Below are 24385 nucleotides of genomic sequence, written 5' to 3' on the forward strand. Positions count from 1 at the left end.
TGGGAATATTGGTTTCGCTGAGGTCTAAGCGAGTCAGTAAACTGCGCCAGCGCGCCTTTAAACATCCAAATGCACATTCTACCACCATTCTGCACTTGCTCAGCCTGTAGTTGAACAGTTCCTGACTACTGTCCAGGCTGCCTGTGTATGGCTTCATGAGCCATGGCATTAAGGGGTAAGCTGGGTCCCCAAGGATAACTATAGGCATTTCAACATCCCCAACAGTTATTTTCTGGTCTGGGAATAAAGTCCCTTCCTGCAGCTTTTGAAACAGACCAGAGTTCCTGAAGATGCGAGCGTCATGTACCTTTCCCGGCCATCCCACGTTGATGTTGGTGAAACGTCCCTTGTGATCCACCAGAGCTTGCAGCACTATTGAAAAGTACCCCTTGCGGTTTATGTACTCGCCGGCTTGGTGCTCCGTTGCCAAGATAGGGATATGGGTTCCGTCTATGGCCCCACCACAGTTAGGGAATCCCATTGCAGCAAAGCCATCCACTATGACCTGCACATTTCCCAGGGTCACTACCCTTGATTTCAGGGGATCATTGGTTGCGTTGGCTACTTGCATCACAGCAGCCCCCACAGTAGATTTGCCTACTCCAAATTGATTCCCAACTGACCGGTAGCTGTCTGGCGTTGCAAGCTTCCACAGGGCTATCGACACTCGCTTCTCAACTGTGAGGGCTGCTCTCATCTTGGTATTCATGCGCTTCAGGGCAGGGGAAAGCAAGTCACAAAGTTCCATGAAAGTGCCCTTACGCATGCGAAAGTTTCGCAGCTACTGGGAATCGTCCCAGACCTGCAACACTCTGCGGTCCCACCAGTCTGTGCTTGTTTCCCGAGCCCAGAATCGGCATTCCACAGCATGAACCTGCCCCATTAGCACCATGATGCATGCATTGGCAGGGCCCATGCTTTCAGAGAAATCTGTGTCCATGTCCTGATCACTCACGTGACCGCGCTGACGTCGCCTCCTCGCCCGGTATCACTTTGCCAGGTTCTGGTGCTGCATATACTGCTGGATAATGCGTGTGGTGTTTAATGTGCTCCTAATTGCCAAAGTGAGCTGAGTGGCCTCCATGCTTGCCTTGGTATGGCGTCTGCACAGAAAAAAGGCGCGGAATGATTGTCTGCCGTTGCTCTGACGGAGGGAGGGGCGACTGACGACATGGCTTACAGGGTTGGCTTACAGGGAATTAAAATCAACAAAGGGGGTGGCTTTACATCAAGGAGTATTTCAGGCAGGACTTCACGGAGGGTTCCAAAAAGAAATGGTGCACCTAAGTAATTGTTCTTATTGGAACAAGCAGGTTGGTCTGGCCTCTGATTGATACATAGCTAGATTTACCTCGCTGCACCTTGTCTGTGAGTGACTGCAGTGTGACCTAGAGGAAGGAGTCCCCTAGACGGGGGACGGGGGGAAAGCAAATGAGTACAAAACAAATCTGGTCTATTTCTTGTTTTGATCCACTCCATCTATCTTTTACATCTTTGGCTGGCAGCAGACGGTGCAGAAGGACTGGAAGCCATCCACATCTCATTGCTGCTCGGCAGAAGATGGTACAATAGGACTGCTAGCCATCCTCATCTCTTGCCTGCCCGGCAGAAGATGGTACAATAGGACTGCTAGCAATCCATATTGCCTGCCTGCTCACCATAAGATGGCTCAATAGCACTGACTGCAGAACTAAAGAGAATGACCTGGTCAAGTCACTTCTAATGTAGTCCCTGCACCCATGTCTGCCCAGGCGCTCCTGGCCGACGTGGCCAGGAGCACCTCGGAAATGACGATGGCGGCTACCAGTCCTATTGTACCGTCTGCTGCCACAAGGCAATGGGTTGCTGCTGCTGTGTAGCAATGCAGTACCACGTCTGCCAGCACCCAGGAGACATACGGTGACGGTTACCTGAGCGGGCTCCATGCTTGCCGTGGTATGGCATCTGCACAGGTAACTCAAGAAAAAAGGCGCGAAACAATTGTCTGCTGCTGCTTTCATGGAGCGAGGGAGGGAACGGGGGCCTGACGATATGTACCCAGAACCACCCGCGACAATGTTTTAGCCCTATCAGGCATTGGGATCTCAACCCAGAATTCCAATGGGCAGCGGAGACTGCGGGAACTGTGGGATAGCTACCCACAGTGCAACACTCCGGAAGTCGACGCTTGCCTCGGTACTGTGGAAGCACTCCGCCGAGTTAATGCACTTAATGCACTTAGAGCATTTTCTGTGGGGGGACACACACACTCGAATATATAAAACCGATTTCTAAAAAACCGACTTCTATAAATTCGACCTAATTTCGTAGTGTAGACATACCCATATTGGTCGGCTCCAACTTCGTCAGGCAGGTATTAGCAATAACCCTTCCAAGAGTTTACCCTTTTATACCCTTTAATAAACAGGTGGTGTTATTGCCTGATGCTAACTTAGCTGAAACCAGATTTTCAGCCGGTTTGAGTTAATTACTGGTCCAACACGCACAATCCTTTCTTATTTATTATCCCTCATAACTGGGGCCTCTTCTTCCTTCTATCTTATCAGTTACCTTTCAGGTCCAGTTTTTCCAACTCAGCCATATTCTTTCAAAGCCCTTCCACAACTGCGAACAGACCTACACTTCACATGATATATATATATATATACACAGATTGAGAGAGAACGTTTCATTCTGTCATTCATGGTAAGCATCTCATGGTAACTACGAAAGCCTGGCTTTGAAGGCACGGTGGGTGGTCTACATTTTCAACAGTGATTTTAGGGTGACTCAATTTTTGGGTGTCCAACCTCAGAGACACTCAAAGGGGGCTACTTGTCAGATCAGCGGAGCATCCGCCTTTTGAAAATCACTAGTTGTGTTTGAAAATGTAGGCTTGTACTGATACCTTTTGAAATGCTAAAATATTTCTTTTTTTTCCTAAAAAAAATCTTGTCAGCTAGGAGTCTGTATGTTTTAAGGAGTTATGTTGGGTATGTGTGAAAGGGATTTGTCAGATTAGGGTTAAATGTTAAGGTGCGCGTTGCTGGTGATAAACATCATTAGGATATAGCCTCTCTCTCCAAACCAGGTCTTTTAGCTCCACCTGCCTGCTTTGCAAGCTCACTAATGCACAGTGGAATTATAGGCATTTGGATTCTCCAACCTGGATCACAGGTGTCAGGTTAATTGCACTGGAACTGAGCACAGTCAGCCATGGGTTTCTTTAAGACAGAGAGAGGTATGGTAGTGTGCAGCCCCACACCTGCCCCCTGCAGTGCAGTACACTTACTCATGTCTCTGATTCTCTGGATAGTCCAGACAATTCTCAAAAAGCCTACACTGGATTCCAATAATCTTGAAAATTGTTGCCCTATGTCCAATCAAAAAAGTGTCAATGACATTCCACATATAGCACTGAGTGCAGTGCTAACATCTTGGGGTTCAAATGGGCCTGGCACAGAAATGGCTTTGGTAGCCACTCACTTAGGGGGTGGGGGTAGTTTGCAGGGATCAGTCTTTCCATTCTCTTTTTAAGTATATACAGAAGACCCTTCAGGAGAGAATTCACTTTGTGCAATCATTCTAAAGCCTTCACTATGTGTTTTCATTTGTACTTGAAACATTTAATGTATGTTTCAGTTACAAATAAATGTATGCTAAGCAGATACCATCTTCATTAATGTGAACTGATCTATGGCAAGGGTCAATTCAGTATTCATTTAACTGACTGCCATTGATTTGTAGATATGTAGGGTTGTTCTACCCTCCATGTTCCTTCTGTGAAAAAAAATAATTTATCTATGTATACAGTAGGATTAACTTTATATGCCGTAAATAAGACTACATAATATCACTGACACTTTAGAACTCAGGCATTTACAAAGGTCAGGATTGTTCTTCACTAATGCCTTTTATAAGAGATGATGTTATGCTTGTGACTGACACCAAATACTACAGTAAACTACCACCTTTTAGTGCTGAAAGATACCACTAAGCATAGCATCCTCTTGTTAATTGGAGAATGAGGACACCCAGAAATATTTTCAGTAATCTTTAAAAGGAGATGATTGCAATGAAATTTTATCCAGACTTTCCAGGAAGGTAACTGTACCCATTTACAAGTTTTGTGTGTTATTTACATCTCCCTGGAATAGTTTAATTATATTACGTGGTTTGGATTTTACTACATTTTTATTTCTGGCAGTAGCATTCCTTACTTTGCTTAAGGCAGCAATATTCTCCAGAGCATTAATTTATGTAATTTTGCATTGAAAAGTTTGTGACGCTGCCTGTCAATACACTCAGCTATCTTTGCTCTTTTTACAGCTATTCCATATCTGGAGATCACTTCTTGGTCTGTATTCAGAGCACTAATCACAGCCCTCTCAATTACCAGTTTGCATTTTCTGGCAAATCCCTTTTGTGCCAAGAGACTATGTAAAAAGACAGCAATACTGTTCTTTAAAGTCTCAGCCACTGCCTGCCCAAAAAAGAGCATCTAGATCTGGTTCAGCTCAGATAAAGCCAAAGTGACATTTATTGGAAGTTATAATAGAGAAAACAGAAGGCAAAAAGACCTTCAACACCTGACAATATCTACAAAAAGATCCTGACAATAAGGTGCTAAACTTTAGTTACAGAATCTTGAAAGCTACTTGTTTCCCAATGTGGTAAAAATCTCTTGGCTTTTTCTTAGCCAAAGCTTTCCCTCACCTCTAGGATAATGTTTCGTATTCTCCTTGGAGATTATGTATTTTTCTAACCAGGTTTTAGATACAGTCCATTCCTCTTTTCATCCAAAAGGTCACATGCTTACAGGAGGCATGAAATATTTTGTGTTATAATATGTATTAGTTTTTGATAACCAACATCCTTCCCTGGAAAGTTGCACAGGCAACCTTAAGTCTGGAATTTCCTAATATCAGTTCTTGAATTTGCAACCTTAACATTCCTTTAACATAAAATTTGGGGTGCAATTTCCCAAGTGTGTTTAAAAAGAAAAAAGAAAACTGAACCAGAAATTCGGTTTTTTTAACCATATTGACAAACCATTCCTTACCCCTCCCACTCCCAAACCTGGATCATCATCAGAGTTTTGACCTTTTGATCAATAGCACAGACCTCTAATCCTTGAGCTAATAGCATAACTAGTAGCAGTAGAAGGCTGTTATCTTCTGTGGACCAGGCTCAAGATGAGGATGAGATGCACTGTTTAAAAGTGGGTTTCACAACTATTTGCTGACAGCAGAGAAATGTAGAAATGCAGGACTCCTGGATTCAATTCCAGATTCTGGAGAGGAGTGTGCTCTACTTGCTACAGACCCCTTCTGCCTCTGGGCCCCCACTCTGACCCCACCCTCTCTCCTCCTCCCTGTGCCTGCACCCCTATGCTCTGCCTCCTGCCTTTTTGTGGCTCTCCACCCCCTGAACACCGTGGCTTCTGTCCCCTTTCCCTCTGCCTCTCCCGCAGCCCCAGCCTGAAGCATGCACAGGGCAGCTCTTCAGAGAATTTAGCTGCCAAAGTCTAAGAAGTCTCTACTGAAAGTGCGCCAACTGAGATTTGAAAGCCTCATAACTTGGCCAAATTTGGACATATTTTCACAGGGATGGCACAAGGGATATCCCTGACAGCACAGCAATCCTCCTTCCAAATTTAAAGCCCTTGTTCTAACTTTTGAAGTCACTAGAGCTTCTCAACTAAATGGTTGTGAGAATTTTTTTAACTTGGGGAAAACAGGTTATTTCGACTAATTTTGTATTCAGAAACAACTGAACCATATTAGCTGAAACTTTCCAAAAGCAACTTAGCCTTAGGCAGAAACCTAACATGGAAAATTTCAGTTTGAACAGTTAACGTTTGGTAAAACTTATAAACAACTGAAAACAGGGTCTTATAATGGAATGTGTCACATAAACTGGACTATAGGCTCTACTACCAACTCTGCCTATAATCATGTAATAATTAGAATATGTACTCCTCAATAATTCATTACTCATAAGAACATAAGAACGGCCATTCTGGATCTGACCAAAGGTCCATCTAGCCCAGTATCCTGTCTTCTGACAGTGGCCAATGCCAGGTGCCCCAGAGGGAATGAACAGAACAGGTAATCATCAAGTGATCCCTGTTGCCCATTCCCAGCTTCTGGCAAACAGAGCCTAGGGACACCATCACTGTCCATTGTGGCTAATAGCTATTGATGGACATATCCTCCATGAACTTATCTAGTTCTTTTTTGAACCCTGTTATAGTCTTGGCCTTCATAACATCCTTTGGCAAGGAGTTCCACAGGTTGACTGTGAGTTGTGTAAAAAATACTTCTTTTTGTTTGGTTTAAACCTGCTGCCTATTAATTTCATTTGGCAACCCCTAGTTTTTGTGTTATGAGAAGGAATAAATAACACTTCCTTATTTATTTTCTCCACAGCAGGCATGATTTTATAGACTTCTATCATATCCCCCTTAGCCGTGTCTTTTCCAAGCTGAAAAGTCCCAGTCTTATTAATCTCTCCTCGTATGGCAGCTGTTCCATACCCCTAATCATTTTTATTGCCCTTTTCCAAACCTTTTCCAATTCCTATACATCTTTTTTGAGATGGGGCACAACGTCACAATGATAGTTATATCTACTTCACATGGGACTTTGATCTAGAATTCGGTGATGACATTGTTAGATTTACTTGCAGTAACCAAAATTCATTCTGTATTCTGTAGTTAACATCCTCTTTTTGTGCAGAACTGCATTAATATGCTTATGGGAAGTTGGCACAATGATAGTTCATTTGTGCAATCCCCAGCACAGCTCTTACTATAGGTAATTGAAAGGCCTAAATAAAGATTCCAAAACAATTAAGCTGTAGAGGTTGGTTACAGCTGTCATAGTTTCCTTTCATGCATTTTATTTGGGTTCTTACAAAGGATGTGGCATATGGTTTTTGTTCCTCCCTTTTGGCTACAGAAAAAAAAAATCAGCTACAGATTAGGGCTGTCGATTAATCGCAATTAACTGATGCGATTAACTAAAAAAAACTGAATCACGATTAAAAAAATTAATCATGATTAATCACAGTTTTAATCACACTGTTAAACAATAGAATACCAATTGAAATGTATTGAATATTTTTGCATGGTTTTCTACATTTTCAAATACATTGATTTCAATTACAACACAGAATACAAATTGTACACTGCTCACTTTATATTATTATTTTGATTACAAATATTTGCACTGTAAAAAAACAAAAGAAACAGTAACTTTCAGTTCATCTCATGCAAGTACTGTAATGCAATCTCTTTATCGTGAAAGTGCAGCTTAGAACTGTAGATTTTTTTTGTTACATAACCGCTTTCAAAAACAAAACAATGCAAATCTTTAGAGCCTACAAGTCCATTCAGTACTACTTCTCATTCAGCCAATCACTCAGACATACAAGTTTGTTTACATTTACAGGAGATAATGCTGTCCTCTTGTTATTTACAATGTCACCAGAAAGTGAGAACAGGCATTCGCATGGGACTTTTGTAGCCGGCATTGCAAGGTATCTACATGCCAGATATGCTAAACATTTGTATGCCCCTTCATGTTTTGGCCACCATTCCAGAGCACATGCTTCCATGTTGATGATGCTCGTTAAAAAAATAATGTGTTAATTAAATTTGTGACTGAACTCCTTCTCTGGGGGAGAATTGTATGTCTCCGGCTCTATTTTACCCCCATTCTGCCATATATTTCATGTTCTAGCAGTCTCGGATGATGACCCAGCACGTTGTTCATTTTAAGAACACTTTCACTGCAGATCTGACAAAACTCAAAGAAGGTACCAATGTGAGATTTCTAAAGATAGCTACAGCTCTTGACCCAAGGTTTAAGAATCTGAAGTGCCTTCCAAAATCTGAGAGGGACAGGTATGGAGCATGCTTTCAGAAGTCTTAAAAGAGCAGCACCAACAGAACCTGAACCACCAAAAAAGAAAATCAACCTTCTGCTGGTGGTATTTGACTTAGATGATGAAAGTGAACATGCGTCAGTCTGCACTGCTTTGGATTGTTATTGAGTAGAACCCATCATCAGCATGGACGCAAGTCCTCTGGAATGGTTGTTGAAGCATGAAGGGACATATGAATATTTAGTGCACCTGGCATGTAAATATCTTGCGACACCAGCTACAACAGTGCCATGTGGACGCCTGTTCTCCCTTTCAGGTTACTTTGTGAACAAAAAGCGGGCAGCATTATCTCCCTTAAATATAAACAAACTTTTTTGTCTGAGCAATTGGCTGAACAAGAAATAGGATTGAGTGAATTTGTAGGCTCTAAAGTTTTATATTGTTTTATTTTTTAATGCAGTTATTTTTTGTACAAAATTCTACATTTGTAAGTTCAGCTTTCATGATAAAGAGATTGCACTACAGTACTTGTATTAGGTGAATTGAAAAATACTCTTTCTTTTGTTTTTTACCGTGTAAATATTTGTAATAAAAAATAAATATAAAGTGAGTATTGTACACTTTGTATTCTGTGATTATAATTGAAATCAATATATTTGAAAATGTGGAAAACATCCAAAAATTAAATAAATAGTATTCTATTGTTGTTTAACAGTGCGATTAATTGTGATTACTTTTTTAATTGCTTGACCGCCCTACTACAGATTAATTAATCAAAATGTAAGTTTGTCATCATTACCTCACAAGGATACAGAGGCAAATATTTTAGGTCTTCTGTAGTGCTAAGACCAAATGCATTTTTTGACAGAATCAGACAAATGATTTTATATATTCTGCTCTGGATTCTGCACTCATTCATGAAATATTAAAACTATATCCAGTTCTATTTTTCTTCAGGGAAGTGAAGTTTGTCGGTTTGAATGATATCCTATTCAATCTCCACATTTAAAAATAGCAAACATGAGAGGGAAAAGTAGGTTTTGCATCATTGTGGATTCATAAAATTACTCTTCATTTGGAAGAGAAAATATGATGGTAGCCTTTAAATAACTGCAAAAGAGCATATTTCCTTCACTTTCTCACAATTTAAGAAATATATACATTTTCAAAAAATCATATTTTAGGTTGATTGTATTTGCAGTCCATAGCTCTTTGGGAAGCAGAGCAATATTTGAGAAGTCTGGGGATTAGATTCCTAAATGTATTTGTCCATGACCTTTTAATACTGAAGACTGAAAAAAGACTAAAGAATGTAAAAGCTAATCTGCTGCTAATATGGGATGTCAGAGGCTGACATTTTTACTTTACAAATGTGGAACATAAATCTGTGATAGTGCATATTTACAAAAGGTCTTTATGAAAGTTCAGGAGTGTGACAGCTAACATTTAAGTGTCCTCATTATTGACTTGTTAACTGTTATCTTCTTTTTAATTTCTCCTAACTGATTTCTTGTTACTTTAAGTAGAACCAATTTTTTTAATTGCTAATTGGTAGTGAAAGTATAAAAGCACTGGAGATATAAAATGAAACTTAAAGAGAGAAAGCATTAAAAATGAGTAAGTATTTCTGGCATTTGGAAAACATAAATGAGGGTCTGTTTATTTTATGAATGCAAAGAGCTGAAGTGGTGGTGTTCTTAATACTACTTTTTGTTACTTTGCAGGTCTGAAGGTGAAAGCTCAAGAAGCGTCAGGTATGTGTTTACATTGTCATTTCTTCCTTCTGTCACACAGTCCCTACAGAGCTGGCTATTTTAATGAAACAATGTGCTTTGATTTCTGGCTGAATGCTGCAAGTAAACTGTGTTTTGCATTAAAAAGGCTTGATTTAAAAGCACAAAACAAAAGAGAGAATGTTTTACAATCTTTTTTAACTTTTATTTTAAAATTGGTCCTATTTTACACAAAAATAAAAAAGCATGCTATAGTCACTGTGTTTCAATTAGGACCAACAAACAGACAAACACGTTTGCTGGCTTTGTTGTCTAGCTGCAACAGACTGCAAGAAGGTTAAGTTCAGATTTGTGTACAAGAGGTTTTTCTGTACCTTAGCAAAACCAAGACTGGGACAGCCAGGCAACATAATTTCATTGTCATTTCTAGTGTTTCTTCTTACCGTGTAGCATGTTGGCCACTACTCTAGCAAAGGAGTGCACCAACTCTTAGTTCTAGGGCGTAACCACTGTCAAATTCCATGTTAATACAAAATGTCCCTCTGCTCTCATGTTTGGTTGTCTTTGTACAATCCTGTTTCTTTTACGTAACAAAGGAGAGAAACTCCTTAGATTTTCTTTAAACTAGTTTGATTTCATGGAGATCCTGATGCCATTGAAAGATTTTGATGGTTAGGGCATCAGACCTTTAATGCATTTAACATATTTTATCGTTATTGTCTTGGATTTGCCTCACACACTGAAAATATATTTCTCTTCTTTGTCATAGCTGTGAACTGTGGAACTCTTAATGGACATTTAAAATCAGTCAGAACTTTAAAAACTGCACCCTTGGAGCCTGTTTCTGCATTTCACTTGCATTCATACTCCTTTTAGCTACAACGAATGTGTTGATGCGCAAGCAATGCAGGCTTAGGTCCATGATTGCTAGATCAAGAATGGCAGCCACAAAATCTCTACCTAAGTTCTGCAGTTTGCTATATTCATGGTTACCATGTTTCCCCATTTGCTGGCATTGTAAGCTATTCCCACCAGAAAATCACTACCATGAAAAAATCAACTCTAGGCTGCTCCAGTCCAGAATATCTGCAAAAACTCACTGACTTGCAGATTAATCAGTTTCATATTTGTGTATCAGACACCAAGGGATTTTCTAAAACATGAGTGAAAACTCTGCTCAGAATCACGCACCAGCTTTCTGTGCCTTTCAGCTGATTGCTTAATTAGGACACTTTCCAATAAATATCAAATCAATGTGGAACTGACCTGCATGTGGAACAGAGTGTGGGAGAAGCGGAAAGCGTGTTCTGTGCATACAATAGGAGAATTAGAATAATTGGCCAATAGTTAGGATTGTAGTGAAGGAGACATACGCAGATAGACAACTGCCTTAAATTAGTAATTAGCATGGCCTCACATTTCTAGAGTTGAAGAAGAAACTATTCTTCGTATGCTATATTCAGATCATTCATAAAAGAAGGAATAGATAGTTACTGTTGGTAAAGATTTGGAAACACATGCTATAAATGTGCTATCTACTGAATTTGTCCCAATGAATAAAACACTTAAATCCATTTTAAATTTGCCTGAAATAAGGACTGAGTGAAAACTGAAAAGAGAACATAGAATTTTGCCTGTTTATTTATTTATTATGCTGGGAAGGGGCAGTAGAAAGGCCCCCACAACTTAAACTCCTTCCTGGAGTTGCTATAGGTTCCCTTAGTTGTCAAAGATATTATAGGTTGTGTACACAACAGTATCTGTTGGTAAGACAATTTTGTATTGCACTGAGTCCAATGGCCAGGCAGTGGAGTTTGACCACTTTGATAAATAATTATTTATACTATGCAAGTTCATTTACCCATAATCTCTTCTTATTCATTGCAATATTGATCTGCTTAAGGAGCAAGTTAAAAAGAAAAGCCCAAAATAGCTAAAATCACATTGGGTTATATTCTGATCTCATAGGTTGAGAATCACTCCTCTGAAGTCAATAGAGTTACTTGAGACTTACCGTGATGTAACTGAGATAAGATTCTCGCCCATGATGATTTCCTTCTTTGGCATTTTGATTTTGTTGATTTGCCCTTCTTTGACTTAACTGCTAGCAGCCATTTTCTTATTGCATTTGGTGACTGGAAAAGGATGATCTGCTATCTTCATATGAAATCACTATGGAGAGCCTATTCTACATTCAAGCATGTGTTTACTAAAGGTGCAATTCACCCATAGAGGGCCTGCTGAAGTTCTTCTACACTATGGGAGTCCCACGATGCCCCTTTGTTGTCTAGAGGGGGCAGATAAAGCAGAGATTCCTCTACAGTGGGGAGCTCAGTTAGCCTCCATGCTACCTTCAAATAAATATGTATTTATCTTTATAAAATGCTTTGTCTGGGCCCACCCCATGCTCTGGGTATGAAGCCCATAAATTAGAATTATATAGTGCAAAAACCAAAAGAACTTGACAGTAAGTATCACCAGCAACTATAACAAGGATAATAAAATAAACCCAAACTCTTCAGCCCTCCGCACATCTTTTCCTCTAATGCTTGGGAAAATAGATGGGATCTGTAGCACTCTTGGAAGACTAATAAATCCAAACTTTGATGGACTGGAGTAAGGGACTGAGCTGCAAAGTTGGGGAATGCCCCACCAGCAACATCCTGCTTCTTATAGCAAAGAGGTTGTCTAGACTGAGCATCTTCACAGAACGAAGCTGTGACAGTACAGCGCAGAGAGAAGCATCATTTCAGGTAACCAGATCTCAAACCATTTAGTCCTTTAATGGCAAACGCCAACACCTTGAATTCCTCCCAGAGGATAGGTGTAATGTTCTTTCAGCATGAAATTCTTCTCAGCACTAGCACTAGCTTCAGTTTCAGTGTGATCTTAAGGTGTAGCCCCAAGTAAAGCGTATTACACCAATCTAAAATAAACCAGCACAAAGGGTGTATTTAGGAGTAGGCCAGAGCTAACATAAATCTAATCTAACCAGAAATCCCAGCACATGGGGTGACAAAGGGGCAGCATTTGCTATTTCAGCCTATGGGGTATATTCTATACCCTACACAGTCCACTTATGCTGAGATTTACAGAGAGTGGGTGAATTTAATCCAAAATGGCTTTATATCCTTTTACCTGTCTGTTTTCATGCTTTTTTTCCTTCCGATCTTACCACTTTTGCTTTGCTTTGTTTTCCACAAAGACCCACTTTTCTCTCTAGGTAACATCTTGACCTTGTAGTCAAGTTGCTTGTATTGTTTTGCTTCTTTATTACTTCTTTCATAGTGCACAGCTCAAGGTGCAATTTAATCATCTCAAATGAGGCGATGAAGGCAGTTCAGGGAGCAGCACTTCAGTTCTGTGACAAGAAGAAATAATCATCATTTCTCTACACAAATGAATACATCAGTGAATGTAAAAATGCTGGACAGATCAATATGCTGACCATAGCGTTTGTCAGTTTCTTCTGCCAAATTGTTCTCAATAGAATCCATGAAGTAGAGTAGAGAGGCAAGATGCTGCAGTCTGGTGGCAATCCAGGAATAAAATGCTCAGTGTGAATATTTATTGGACAGATAACAGATACTACGAAGGTATTTCATTCAGGGTTTGTTTGATACACTTATAGATGATAAACAAGAAAGAGAGCAGTGGCTGGAATTCACATATGTCAAACTCTTACTAGCTACAGTACACAAAGAAAACAGCAATTTCTACTAATAAATGTACCATTTCACAAGCACTGTTTTTGCAAAGAAGTCAAAAAAATAAGATGTTTGTAGGATTGGATAACTAATGGGATTGATAATGAGACATGGTGCTGCTTACCCCTAGGTCATCAAAAGGCATTAGCATCCTCTGCTGTTTAGTGGCCTAATGTATGCAGAAGGAGTCTTAATTGACTTCCTTTTGGAATATTGTCCAAGTTATAGCAACCAGTACCATAATTAGCTCTTATGTTTGCAGTCTCAGCAAATGGACGTGGAAATTGCGAGTGGTAGGGGAGCTGGGCTCCTCTCCCTCTTGTAAATATGCTCAACGTAGGTCAGAGCTGAGGCATAGTGGAGTGTGGGCTAATTAACTCTGTGACTCTTAGTTCCTTATATTAACAGAAAGATGGATTAATTTAGTTGGTTCAAGTGCAAGTTTAATACATTAGTACCAGTGTTGTTAATCTACCATATAAAATTTAATACTAGCAGGTTCTTTCTTGTTTACCAGTACAGAATTTTCCTTCCCCTTCTGTATAAATGGGCTAAGAAAGGATTCTGGACAGTTACAACAAAGCTACAAATCCCAAACAAAGCCCAGCCTGTTTGTTTACCTGCCGCGTCTGCAGGTTAGGCATATCACGGCTCCCACTGGCCATGGTTCACCGCTGCAGGCCAAAGGGGGCTGCGGGAAGTGGCGCGGGCCGAGGGACGTACCGGCCGCCCTTCCTGCAGCCCCCATTGGCCTGGAGCGGCAAACCGCGGCCAGTGGGAGCCGCGATCGGCCAAACCTGCGGACACAGCAGGTAAACAAACCGGCTGGGCCCGCCAGGGGATTTCCCTGAACAAGCAGCATCCCAAGTTTTGGAAACACTGCTCTAAACACATGGCTATGTTAAATACTGCAAAACCAGTTGCAAGTTGTCCATTTACCAGAAGTATTTTGATTACTTTTGTGAAATGAATGCTGCTGCTGCTGCTGCTAACAATACACTTTGAATGCTCTGACAGCACATTTTGTGCCTAAAATTAAATAAATGATCTCCAGGTGGAAAATTACTGAAGGTAACTTCTCATCTTTAATAAGAGAATGTTTACCTTCTAAAACAAGTAAAACTTGCTAGTCCTGCCATTGAATCAATAAAATTACTTGACGAACAATACTGTGTAGAACATTAAATATGTTTTGTAAAATGTGGTAAGTTTGCTGTCATATTGAGTTTTAGAGCATATTTGATTTAGAATCCTAGGCCTACTGTAAATATAATTCTTTTTTTTTCTTTATTGTAGGTCTCTCCCACCCCACCCCCAAGAAATTCTGAAATGTAGACAATGTATTTTACCTAAGTGAATTTACCTTTGGGCACTATGTTTTTCATAATTCTTGTTGGAAAAACAAACCCTTTTTAAAAAGGTAGATGGGTCATCTTCAGAAAGAACCAAAGAATCCCCACACAACCAATTTCAGTCCACGTTCAGATGACACCAGAGCATTTGTGCCAGTCTCTGTGGATGTGTAAGACCAACAGACTCCGGTCATCGGGGGGGGGGGAATCAAACCTGAGACCTCTAGAGCTTAGTGCATGAGCCTTTACTGCGTGAGCTAAAAGCCAACTGGCTGTTAGCTAAGGCTATAGAGCAAACTCATTAATCTCTCTCTCTAAGTGGTCTCGGAGCAAGTAGATGGGACAGAACACCAGACCCAGGAGGTTTGTGGGTTACACATGGATGTATTGAGCTGCAGTATAAATACTAAAGAGTTTCCCCTTGATAGATGGTCTTTCTTAAATATTTGGTTTTGAAGTACTTACCTATGTTTTGCATATGAAATGGTATATCACATAAGATCATAGGCGCCAAGTTTCTAATCTGCCGGGGGAGTGCTCCCCCTGGCTCCCTGCAGGCCCCACCCTCACTCCACCCCTTCCCCCAAGGCCCCAGCCCTGCCCCTTCATGCTCCTTCCCCACCCAGTTCTGCCCCTCCCCCAAGCACACTGCTCCCTTTCTCCTCCTCCCTCTCCCCCAGTGCCTCCTGACACAGTGATACAGTTGATCCGTAGTAGGAGCTGGGAGGGAGGGGGAAGCGCTGATTGGTGGGGCCTACCGGCAGGCAGAACACACTTGGGGAAGGGGGAGGTTCTGGTAGGGGGGCTGCCAGTGGGTGCTCAGCACCCACCATTTTTTTTCCCGTGGGTGATCCAGCCCTGGAGCACCCACAGAGTCAGCACCTATGCATACGATTGTTACATCTGAATAGGGCACTTTTGTTGAGTTGCTTGAATTTGATGATCAGAAGTTCACACAGCTAGATAGAGGAATTTGATGTTCAGGGTCCCTCTGAAGACACCTGCTCTTCACACTCCAAACAGGCACATCAAAGGAAGTGCATAACAGTGTACCTCAGCTCATCGCATGATGGTGCATATGGAAAAAAACAGTGGCCTAAAAAGTCATCAGGCCCCGGCCAATACAGGACTTTATTTCATTAGTAGCATTTACTCTGATTTTACTTAAAAAAAAAAAAAAAGTCAGAAAGACTGTGATCTTACAGTCCTCACTCATTTTAGTAGGATTAATGTGACTAGTCCCTTCACTTCAGTGGTGGTTCTCTTTGTCTGTGTGTTCTTCCAGATCAATAAAGATTGCCCATAACTTGAAAGAACACTTCTGGAAACTGAACTTCATTAAAATACATTTTTGTGATGTTAAAATGTAACAATATTATAATAATATTGGTTTGAGGTTATTGGGGTTCACACTGTTTTCAATATTTATATTGTGTTATTACAGTAAATATGATCTAGATATTTAAATTAACTAAAGCCATTAAAATAGATAGTTTGAAAATTTACTTTCCCCAAGTCATAAACATGTATACATGGATCTATTAAATAGGTCCGTCCTTTTAATTAACTGTGCCTTTTTTCATACAGCTGTGAGTAGAAAATGCAATTTATTTTATGAGTCATTTTAATACAATGTGACAGAGCTCAGAATATTTACTATGAAAAAAGTAGTATAAACCGTCACTTCAAAGCTTAGAGAGACACGGTGGGTGAGGTAATATTTCTTTATTGGGCCAACTTCTGTTGGCGAGAGAGGCAAGCTTTCAAGCCACATAAAGGTCTTTCTCAGGTTTGGGAAAGGTTTCAGAGTAGCAGCCGTGTTAGTCTGTATTCGCAAAAAGAAAAGGAGTACTTGTGGCATCTTAGAGACTAACAAATTTATTTGGTACTCAAAGCGTCACAGCTAAATACATGTGCTAACTACCTATGCTAAATTATCTGTTCCATCAAGGTATTCCAAGTGTCACAGATAAATACAAGATGTCAAGACCACAGTTCCTTAGAATATGTGCTAACTATGTATGCTAAGCTATGTTTGATCTAGTATTTAGCTGTGACACTCTGAGTACCTTTCCCAGACCTGAAAAAAAGCTCTGTGTGGCTTGAAAACTTGTCTCTCTCCCCAACAGAAGTTAATCCAATAAAATATATTACCTCAATCATGTTTTTTCTCTAGTATTCTGGGACCAACACAGGTACAACAACACTGCATACTTCAAAGCTTGTAAGAATAGCATGAAGCAACACCTCAGAATGAAAAAAATCTTTTTCTTACCTCTGGATTACATAGCTGAATCTTTAATAGCTCTGACAGGCAACAAAAAGACAAAGAACTCAAGAATGTGTATGGTGTGGGGATTTCAAAAGAGGAGACTTACATACTTGTCGTTTTCAATCAGTGTGAGTCTTTCTGTCAAGCAAGACTGTAAAAGAATTCACTAGCAGCACTGTTATCTACCTTAAATTTCACTTTGGGGAGTCATGTGTACTCCCCCCGCCCCCCGCAGTGTGTGGCTACACTGCAGTCATAGAGTGTGATTTGTATAGACATACCAGAGCTAGCTTTAATCGAGTGAGCTCAGGAATTGGTGAAATGAAGCCATGGCTGCATGGGCTTCATGCTGGGCTAGCCACCTGGGTGGGTCCAGGCAGGCTTATACAGACTGCACTGAAGCCCATGCTGCCACAGTTTCACCGCTCTAGTACTTGATGTAGCTAGATTAAAGCTCTCTCGGGTACGTCTATGCCAGCTGCAATCACACCCCCATCATTTCAGTGTAGCGAGACACAGGGCCAAATCCTCATCCTCTCTGTTCCACTGCAGCAATACAGAGGGGCTGTAAAGAGAGCACAATACTTTTTCCCACCCTCAGGGAACTGCAGGGTGGTGCAGAGCTGGTGTACCCACTCAGAGCCATCCTTCCACATAGCCGCTGGTGTAGTAACATTGCCAGTGCAGTAGACCTGGTCAAAACGTTTTCAGTGAAATATTTTTGAGAACCAGGTTCATGTCAGCCTCTTTCTCTTTGGCCCAATAAATATTTAGTTTATGTATACAGCATGGTACAGCTCTGTCAGGAGAGATTGAGACAGTCTGATTCTATAACCCAGTTCTTCAGGCACTCACCTCATGGGTGTTGCCAGCAGTGCCCTTCAGAACATCCACTGGAGCAACCTCATGGGGTCCTTGCTGTGCTGGCCCACATGAAGGGAGAGGATGACTGGGACCTTACCCCCCAGCCCTTTTGTCCCCTTTCAGGTATCTGACACCACGGAGTGCTAGGAAGGAGCAGGGAGAATAGTCCCCATTGAGATTCAGGCCTGTTCCTGCACAGGAGGGCAAAGGTAGTGGGGATGGGCTGGTAAGAATTGGGCCCTGAGAAGGCGTTTCAGATCTGAGCCAAAGAAACATCTAACAAGAAACAAAGCAGCTCTGCACAGTTATTTTACTTTTATTGATTGATTTATTTAGAAGGAGTTTATTAAAACTCAGTGTCTGCTTGCAAATCAATTTTAAATAAAATAAAGGTATACAGAGCCACAACATCAATGTCATAGTTTAGGGGTGAGTCACATGAATGTTCAATTACTGTGTCGTCTCTCTGATTCACTGACTGCATGTGACAGGGACCTTCTCTGGCTACTTTAATTGTGACATACAGACTTTTCATATGGTATTTATGGTAACCCTAAAAAATTAACAAAATTATCACTTAGTATTAATCAAAAACTATTACTTTTCTAAATAGACTCTTAAGCACCAACATTGAAAAGGTCAGGTTGACCCTTCAACTTTACAATAGACAGGAGAACATGCTGAGTTGCTTCATATTAATTTCCTTGACACTTTTATTGTTAATGGAGATAAAATGGACAGAATAGGTACCTGATTTTAAAAATATTTTAGATCTTTATGAAATTGCTTATACCTTTTTAAAGCAATAAAATACATATAATATCATTAGACTGAACTTTATGTATGGTAGTGCAATACATTCATTTTACAATGTTGTCAAAACTTCAGCAGTGCATTTTATAATTAACACGTTCTGTATTAGAACCAAATAATTTTGTTTTTTCAGTGTCATCACTAAATAAGCTCTGGGTTGACACGAGGTGGTGGGGGGGGAGAGGAAATGGGTTGCTTCAGGAAATAAGGTTGTGAATGTAGTTTTTAAAAAGCAGTATAAATTGAAGACACATTGTATTGTGCAGTTTGCAAATGTATTTAATGTGCGTACTGCATATACATACATGGCATACAAAAATACATGACAGTATGGAGTAAAGGTTTTAATACCTGGAGTTCAGAATGGTCACATTACTTAGAGGAGATGAAACCACAAATTAGGTCATCCCAAACAAGAGCTGACCTAACCTTTATACCACACCGTTAGGTGTTCTGTATATGCCAGGTAGTTAACACGAAAGTGTTTCACAAATATGTTAAGGAAGTGACAAAAATGTGGTGAGACAATTATTTGTATCCCTCCACCTGTACCTCGGTTATCATGGGCCTGATGCTTATCTTATTTACATCCGTATTAAGCAGGAATAAGCATAATTAGAATTATTCCCCGGGTGTCTAACTTTGTGGCTTCTAAGGAAGGAAAAATTATAAATAATACATTTTAGAAATCTTAAAACAAACTAGCAATAAACCCTAAAAGCATAACTCTACCCTCATCCTTCCCAGTTACACAGTTCACGAGCGCAGGGATATCGAACACAGATAGACCCTATAAGTTAGTGAGGTCGTAATTAAGATTTTGCATTAGATCATGAGAAATGTGGTGTGTGAATTGTGACACTGTATGTATTGGAAGTCTCAGGAACTTATTTAGACCCGCCGTCTATCAGGAAAAGTGGTAAATGTGATGTGTTAGTTACAGTTTATTTCAGGAGGAAGCCTTAATGGGACATTTCCTTGCTTGTCAGGGTTTGTGTGGGTAAGTGTTCCCCTTAATATTATTATATATTATCACAGTAGCACTTTGGGGCCCCAACTGATATCAGTGCCCTATCTGGCTGGGTACTGTACAAGTTAGAGACAAGCTAGTTAGAGACAAGTCCCTGACCTGAAGAACTTAGTGAAAATAAACAAGACTGACACCGGAAATAGGGAACAGAGGTGCAGAGAAGTGAAAGCGACTCACCTAAAGTAACAGAAAAGGTCTGGTTTCAGAGTAGCAGCCGTGTTAGTCTGTATTCTCAAAAAGAAAAGGAGTACTTGTGGCACCTTAGAGACTAACAAATGTGTCAGAGACAAGCCTAGAAATCTTGTCACCTGCCTCTCACCCCAATGCCCTATTCAGTAGAATCACATTGTTTCTTGGCTTTTAATGAAGCTTTCACTTTGTGAGAAAATATATAAGATACATGTAGGGACACTACATAATACGTGCATCTTTAATCATGTTAAATTTGGAGTTTGATAATTAGATGTAATGGTGTGTGTGTGTATTATCTTTAAGTATATGTAATTACTTATAGAAGTGCTGGAGTATGAAGATGCCAACATATTAGCAAATAAGCATTCTTAAAAGGTGAGTAATGTTTTCCCTGTGAATCTCCTAATTAGAAACACGCATCTCTTCCTATTAACATTTTAAAATTAGATTAAGTTCCTATTAATACATAACTGTAACTAAATGTTTTCTCCAGTTGTTCTTGGAGCCTATCAAAACAAATTAGCCATTTATTTATTAGCTCAGTCTTGGACTGGTGTATGTATTTATATGCAGGGGAGATAAACCAAAACTGGATCTCTAAGGATGCAGCTGCTTTTTTAGCATAACCTTTGTGTGCTGCAAGTACCCCCATTAACCTTAGATATTTTCCATTGGCCTTGTTTGGTGTGTATCTGCTAAGGACCTGTCACGATGGTGGATCCACATACATATAAGAACTCATGATTCAGCATTTTTTCATAATACAACTTCACGATATCAGCCAGAATTCATAAGCTGTACAGACATAGCCCCAATTCATCACATCCTCATTTAATATTGTACTTTCCTTGACAACAGTAGAGATGCTCCAGTCTTACACTAGTGGTACAGAAAGCAGAATTTGGTGATTTTTGCATGTTGTAGAAGTGAAATGGGAGTCAGGACTTGAGCTGTGTAAATGTGATGGGTTTCAGAGTTTGCATCCAATCTCACTAATGGGAGTTTGCTTCCATTATCTTTCCCTGAACTTTTAAAATGGAATGCATGCAAAAAACTCAAAATTTACTCAATTGCATATGGTCTTAAAATAGCGTTCCTTCACAGTGCTGGAAACCAAAATACAGCAGCATCAGTGCTGTTTTTAATCACTTGGAAAAGAGAACTAGAGAATGAAACTAACTGTAAACACGATTTTCAAGAGTGTCTTGTGGTGTTAAGTGCTGTAATTTTTTGAGTGACCAACTTGAGACAATTTAAAAGGGTGCTATTTTCAGAAAGCACTGAGCACCCACTCTCTGAAAATCCAGCCCCTTTAAAGTGTCTTGGGTTGACCATCCAAAAAAATTAGCCAAGCAAAATCACTAGGCACTTCTGAAAATCTTGACCAGAAAGCAAAATTGCCAGTCTAGTGTCACTGCTTAAGCTGAATGAAGTTTAACAGATAACAAATCGTATAAATTATTTAAAAGATTAGCTGTTTTAAAAGCTTTTGGATTTAAGAAACAGATCATTAGTAATATAGGAGGAGCTTAAAAACTACTTTTATATTGAAGCTGTCACTTTTAGTTTTAATAGAACTATGATTGAAAAAACAGAGAAAAAAATAACCACTGATGTAAATAATAATGGATTGTTTGGATTAAGCAATCTAAACACAAAACTAAAAGAGTCAGGTAAGCTGTAGTTCTGGCACTGCACTGGCCGAATCATGACACTACCTGAGAAGTTGTAGCTCATGGCTGCATGGTAACATGCGGTAGCAGGAAGAAGAGAGAGAAAGAAAATAGCTTTTTAACCTGACTACCAGCCTCCGAATTATCTGGTAATGCCTTAAGCATATTGAAGCACCATTCTGGATATTAGAATTCTTCATAATTGGAATAAAAGCCTGAGATACTATAAATGTTCCTAAAATAATAACAGCCATAGCATATATTATGTTTTGGTGACAAAACACCTTTTGCATGAGCTAAGCTAACTCTCATCTTATTTTCCCCTTTCTTATTGCTACATTAGGTCCAATTTGTAAAGAAATGCAACAAAAGCAAGTGTTTGATATGTACATCAAGGAAAAATGTATTCCAAATTGACTTGATAATATATTTGATATGGCAGTAGCTCCAGAAAGAGGTATAAGCACATAATCATTTTAATGAAATTGTTGGTTCAAGTAATGCATATTATCATAATTTAATGTACAAAATAGATTTATATTTGTACTGAAAAATAGAGCTGTAACTCCTGTTAATATTCAGCATCATCCAGGTGGATAGACTAGCATTTGTAAACTTCGCCTTGAATTCTCTTCTATATGAAATAGACAGCTGTAATTTATGAAAGTTTATAAGGCCTAGATCTGGAAAGGTATTTAGGTGTCTAATTCCCATTGAAATCAATTGAGGATCTGGGCCTAAGTGTTGATCCTGCTCATTGAATTATCTTGACTGATCGGTGGTTGTCCAATGTACAATCTTAAAGAAAAAAACTAACCTCTATAAGTGGATTCATATGTGTTCAATGTAAATAATTTTAGGCCCAATCCTGCAGTTCTTGCAGGAGCTGTCCTCATTAGTGAGTAGTCACATTGACTATAATGCAGGATAAGACCCTTTACCTGTGAGTGCAGTTTAACCTGCACAATAGATAAATCCTGTGTCTTTACAATATGCTCAATTGAGTGATTTAAGTAATTGTAGTTTCCTTCACATGATTTCATTTTTCCACAGAAGACAGCACTCTGAAATACATTCATCTTGTTCTGAAATTCACACAAAGCATTTGGCTAAAGCTGAAGTGACAGAATGCAAGTGTGGAAACAGAAGAAAAATTAGGATTTCTAGTCCAAGAGTATCTTTTCTGGAATAGGATGTGTTGAGCTTCATAATGTTCCCCAGTGGTCTCTGTTGAAGCAACCTTTATAGCCTCCATAGAACTGATCATAATTACTTAGGGCAAAATCCTGTCCTGGCCCATACAGCGAGGGGGAACAGAAGCACTTTTCAGTGCTGGCAGACATGCTTTGGATGTGTTCTACTGCTCCGACTCAGCAGGAGCACCGTGCACCCTTGAGTAGCTCTTGCTGCTGTATACAACATACCTGCTGGCTGGCTGGGGAGCTGGGTATATACCCTGTAAACTGCAGAGTTAGGGAAGGTATGCACTAGCCAGCCCTCTGTCTTCCTTGAATGCTATAGACAGATCCTGCCCTGCTGCATGTACTTAAGGAAGGTGCTCCCTATTCCCTCTATGCATTTGACTTCCAGAAGAGCACAGGGCATCATGTAGCCTTGGAATATAGTGCTATTCGTTCTGGAGATACTGGGACAGACTCTATGGTGTCAGGTATATGCAACTCCTAGAATTCATTTGGGGGCACATGGGAACTGACTGCATAATTGGCTCATTGCATTTAGAAAGCGATTGAGAGAACCTACTATCATGACACAAATATGAGTATAACTGCAGACTTGGTTACAAAAGTGTGACTCTCATTAAAATCCTAGCTAACAACAAAATATGACCCTCTGAGCTTGACTTGTTTATAAACAATTTATAATAAATAATTCAGATAAAAGCATCTATCAAATATGTTAATAGAGACCAGGATTATTTTTGTATATAAGGAAGAGGAATAAAATTGATTTTATGATCAAGTTTAGACAGTTTATTTTATACACATAGTATACTGAGCACATAGTCTAAACTGAGCAAACACATCTGCACCACCTGTCTATATGCAATTGCCATGACTGTGCAGGTAAAATGGACAGTTGTGTGTTGTAGACACAACTAGGCATTTTGTACCTGCAGTAGTGATAGAAATTGTGTGCAGACTATTGTACATACATTTTCTCACATGCAGTTTAGAAAATCAGGGCTAGAAGGGAGAAATACCTCTGTGATAGAATTCTATAGTGTGTTTCTTGTTTCCTTGCTGATCCCAGGACATACTTCACATTTTTACTCTTATTGATAGAAGGCTTTTTTAATTTTTTTAAACTGAAGAAATAAAGGGCAGGACAAATTACTGACTATGCAGGAGTATTTAGCCACCTTCTGAGTTTATTAATTTCTTTATTGCCTTTATTTTATATGAATTTGTATTCTAGGCCCCTCAGTGGCTAACAGTTTAATTCAAGAATGATCCTGGGATTAGTGCTTAAACATGACTTAGATATTTTGTTCATCTTCTGAGCTGTTGTAATGACACTGTTGGAAGGATTCCAATAAAAGTGTAATTTGAAACAAATTGAAGATGAGTTTGGTAAACTTCATTTTGTAAGAGCAGCGAACAATGTAACATTTTAATAGAAGCATTTCCCCTGGCTTTCTATGTCTGCATTGCAAAAATATAAAGCTTGCATTCTGGTCAGTTCTGACTATATAAAATTAATTTATGGATAGTTTTTAATTTATCTTTAGAATCAAGGTTCAGCAGTTACTATCCAGCATACTAACCTGAACAACTAAAGCTGATACTAAAAAAGGCTTGATCATCAGCCTGGTCTAGTAAGTTTGGGGCGGCAGGCAGTGAATGGTCTACTCTCTCCTTG

General features: G+C 39.7%; 1 protein-coding gene across 7 annotated transcripts in view; it reads left to right on the forward strand.

Moving 5' to 3' along the window:
* The window catches only part of IQSEC1 (IQ motif and Sec7 domain ArfGEF 1), a 695881-nt gene that overhangs the window by 188115 nt on the left and 483381 nt on the right, over positions 1–24385 (forward strand). For all 7 annotated transcript variants that reach the window (XM_074958125.1, XM_074958122.1, XM_074958124.1 and 4 more), the window contains exon 2: positions 9594–9623. In XM_074958125.1, the coding sequence (XP_074814226.1) occupies positions 9594–9623 (30 nt within the window). The remainder of the gene's footprint in view (positions 1–9593; positions 9624–24385) is intronic.

Source organism: Natator depressus, chromosome 7, assembly GCF_965152275.1.
Source record: "Natator depressus isolate rNatDep1 chromosome 7, rNatDep2.hap1, whole genome shotgun sequence".
Classification (NCBI taxonomy): domain Eukaryota; kingdom Metazoa; phylum Chordata; order Testudines; family Cheloniidae; genus Natator; species Natator depressus.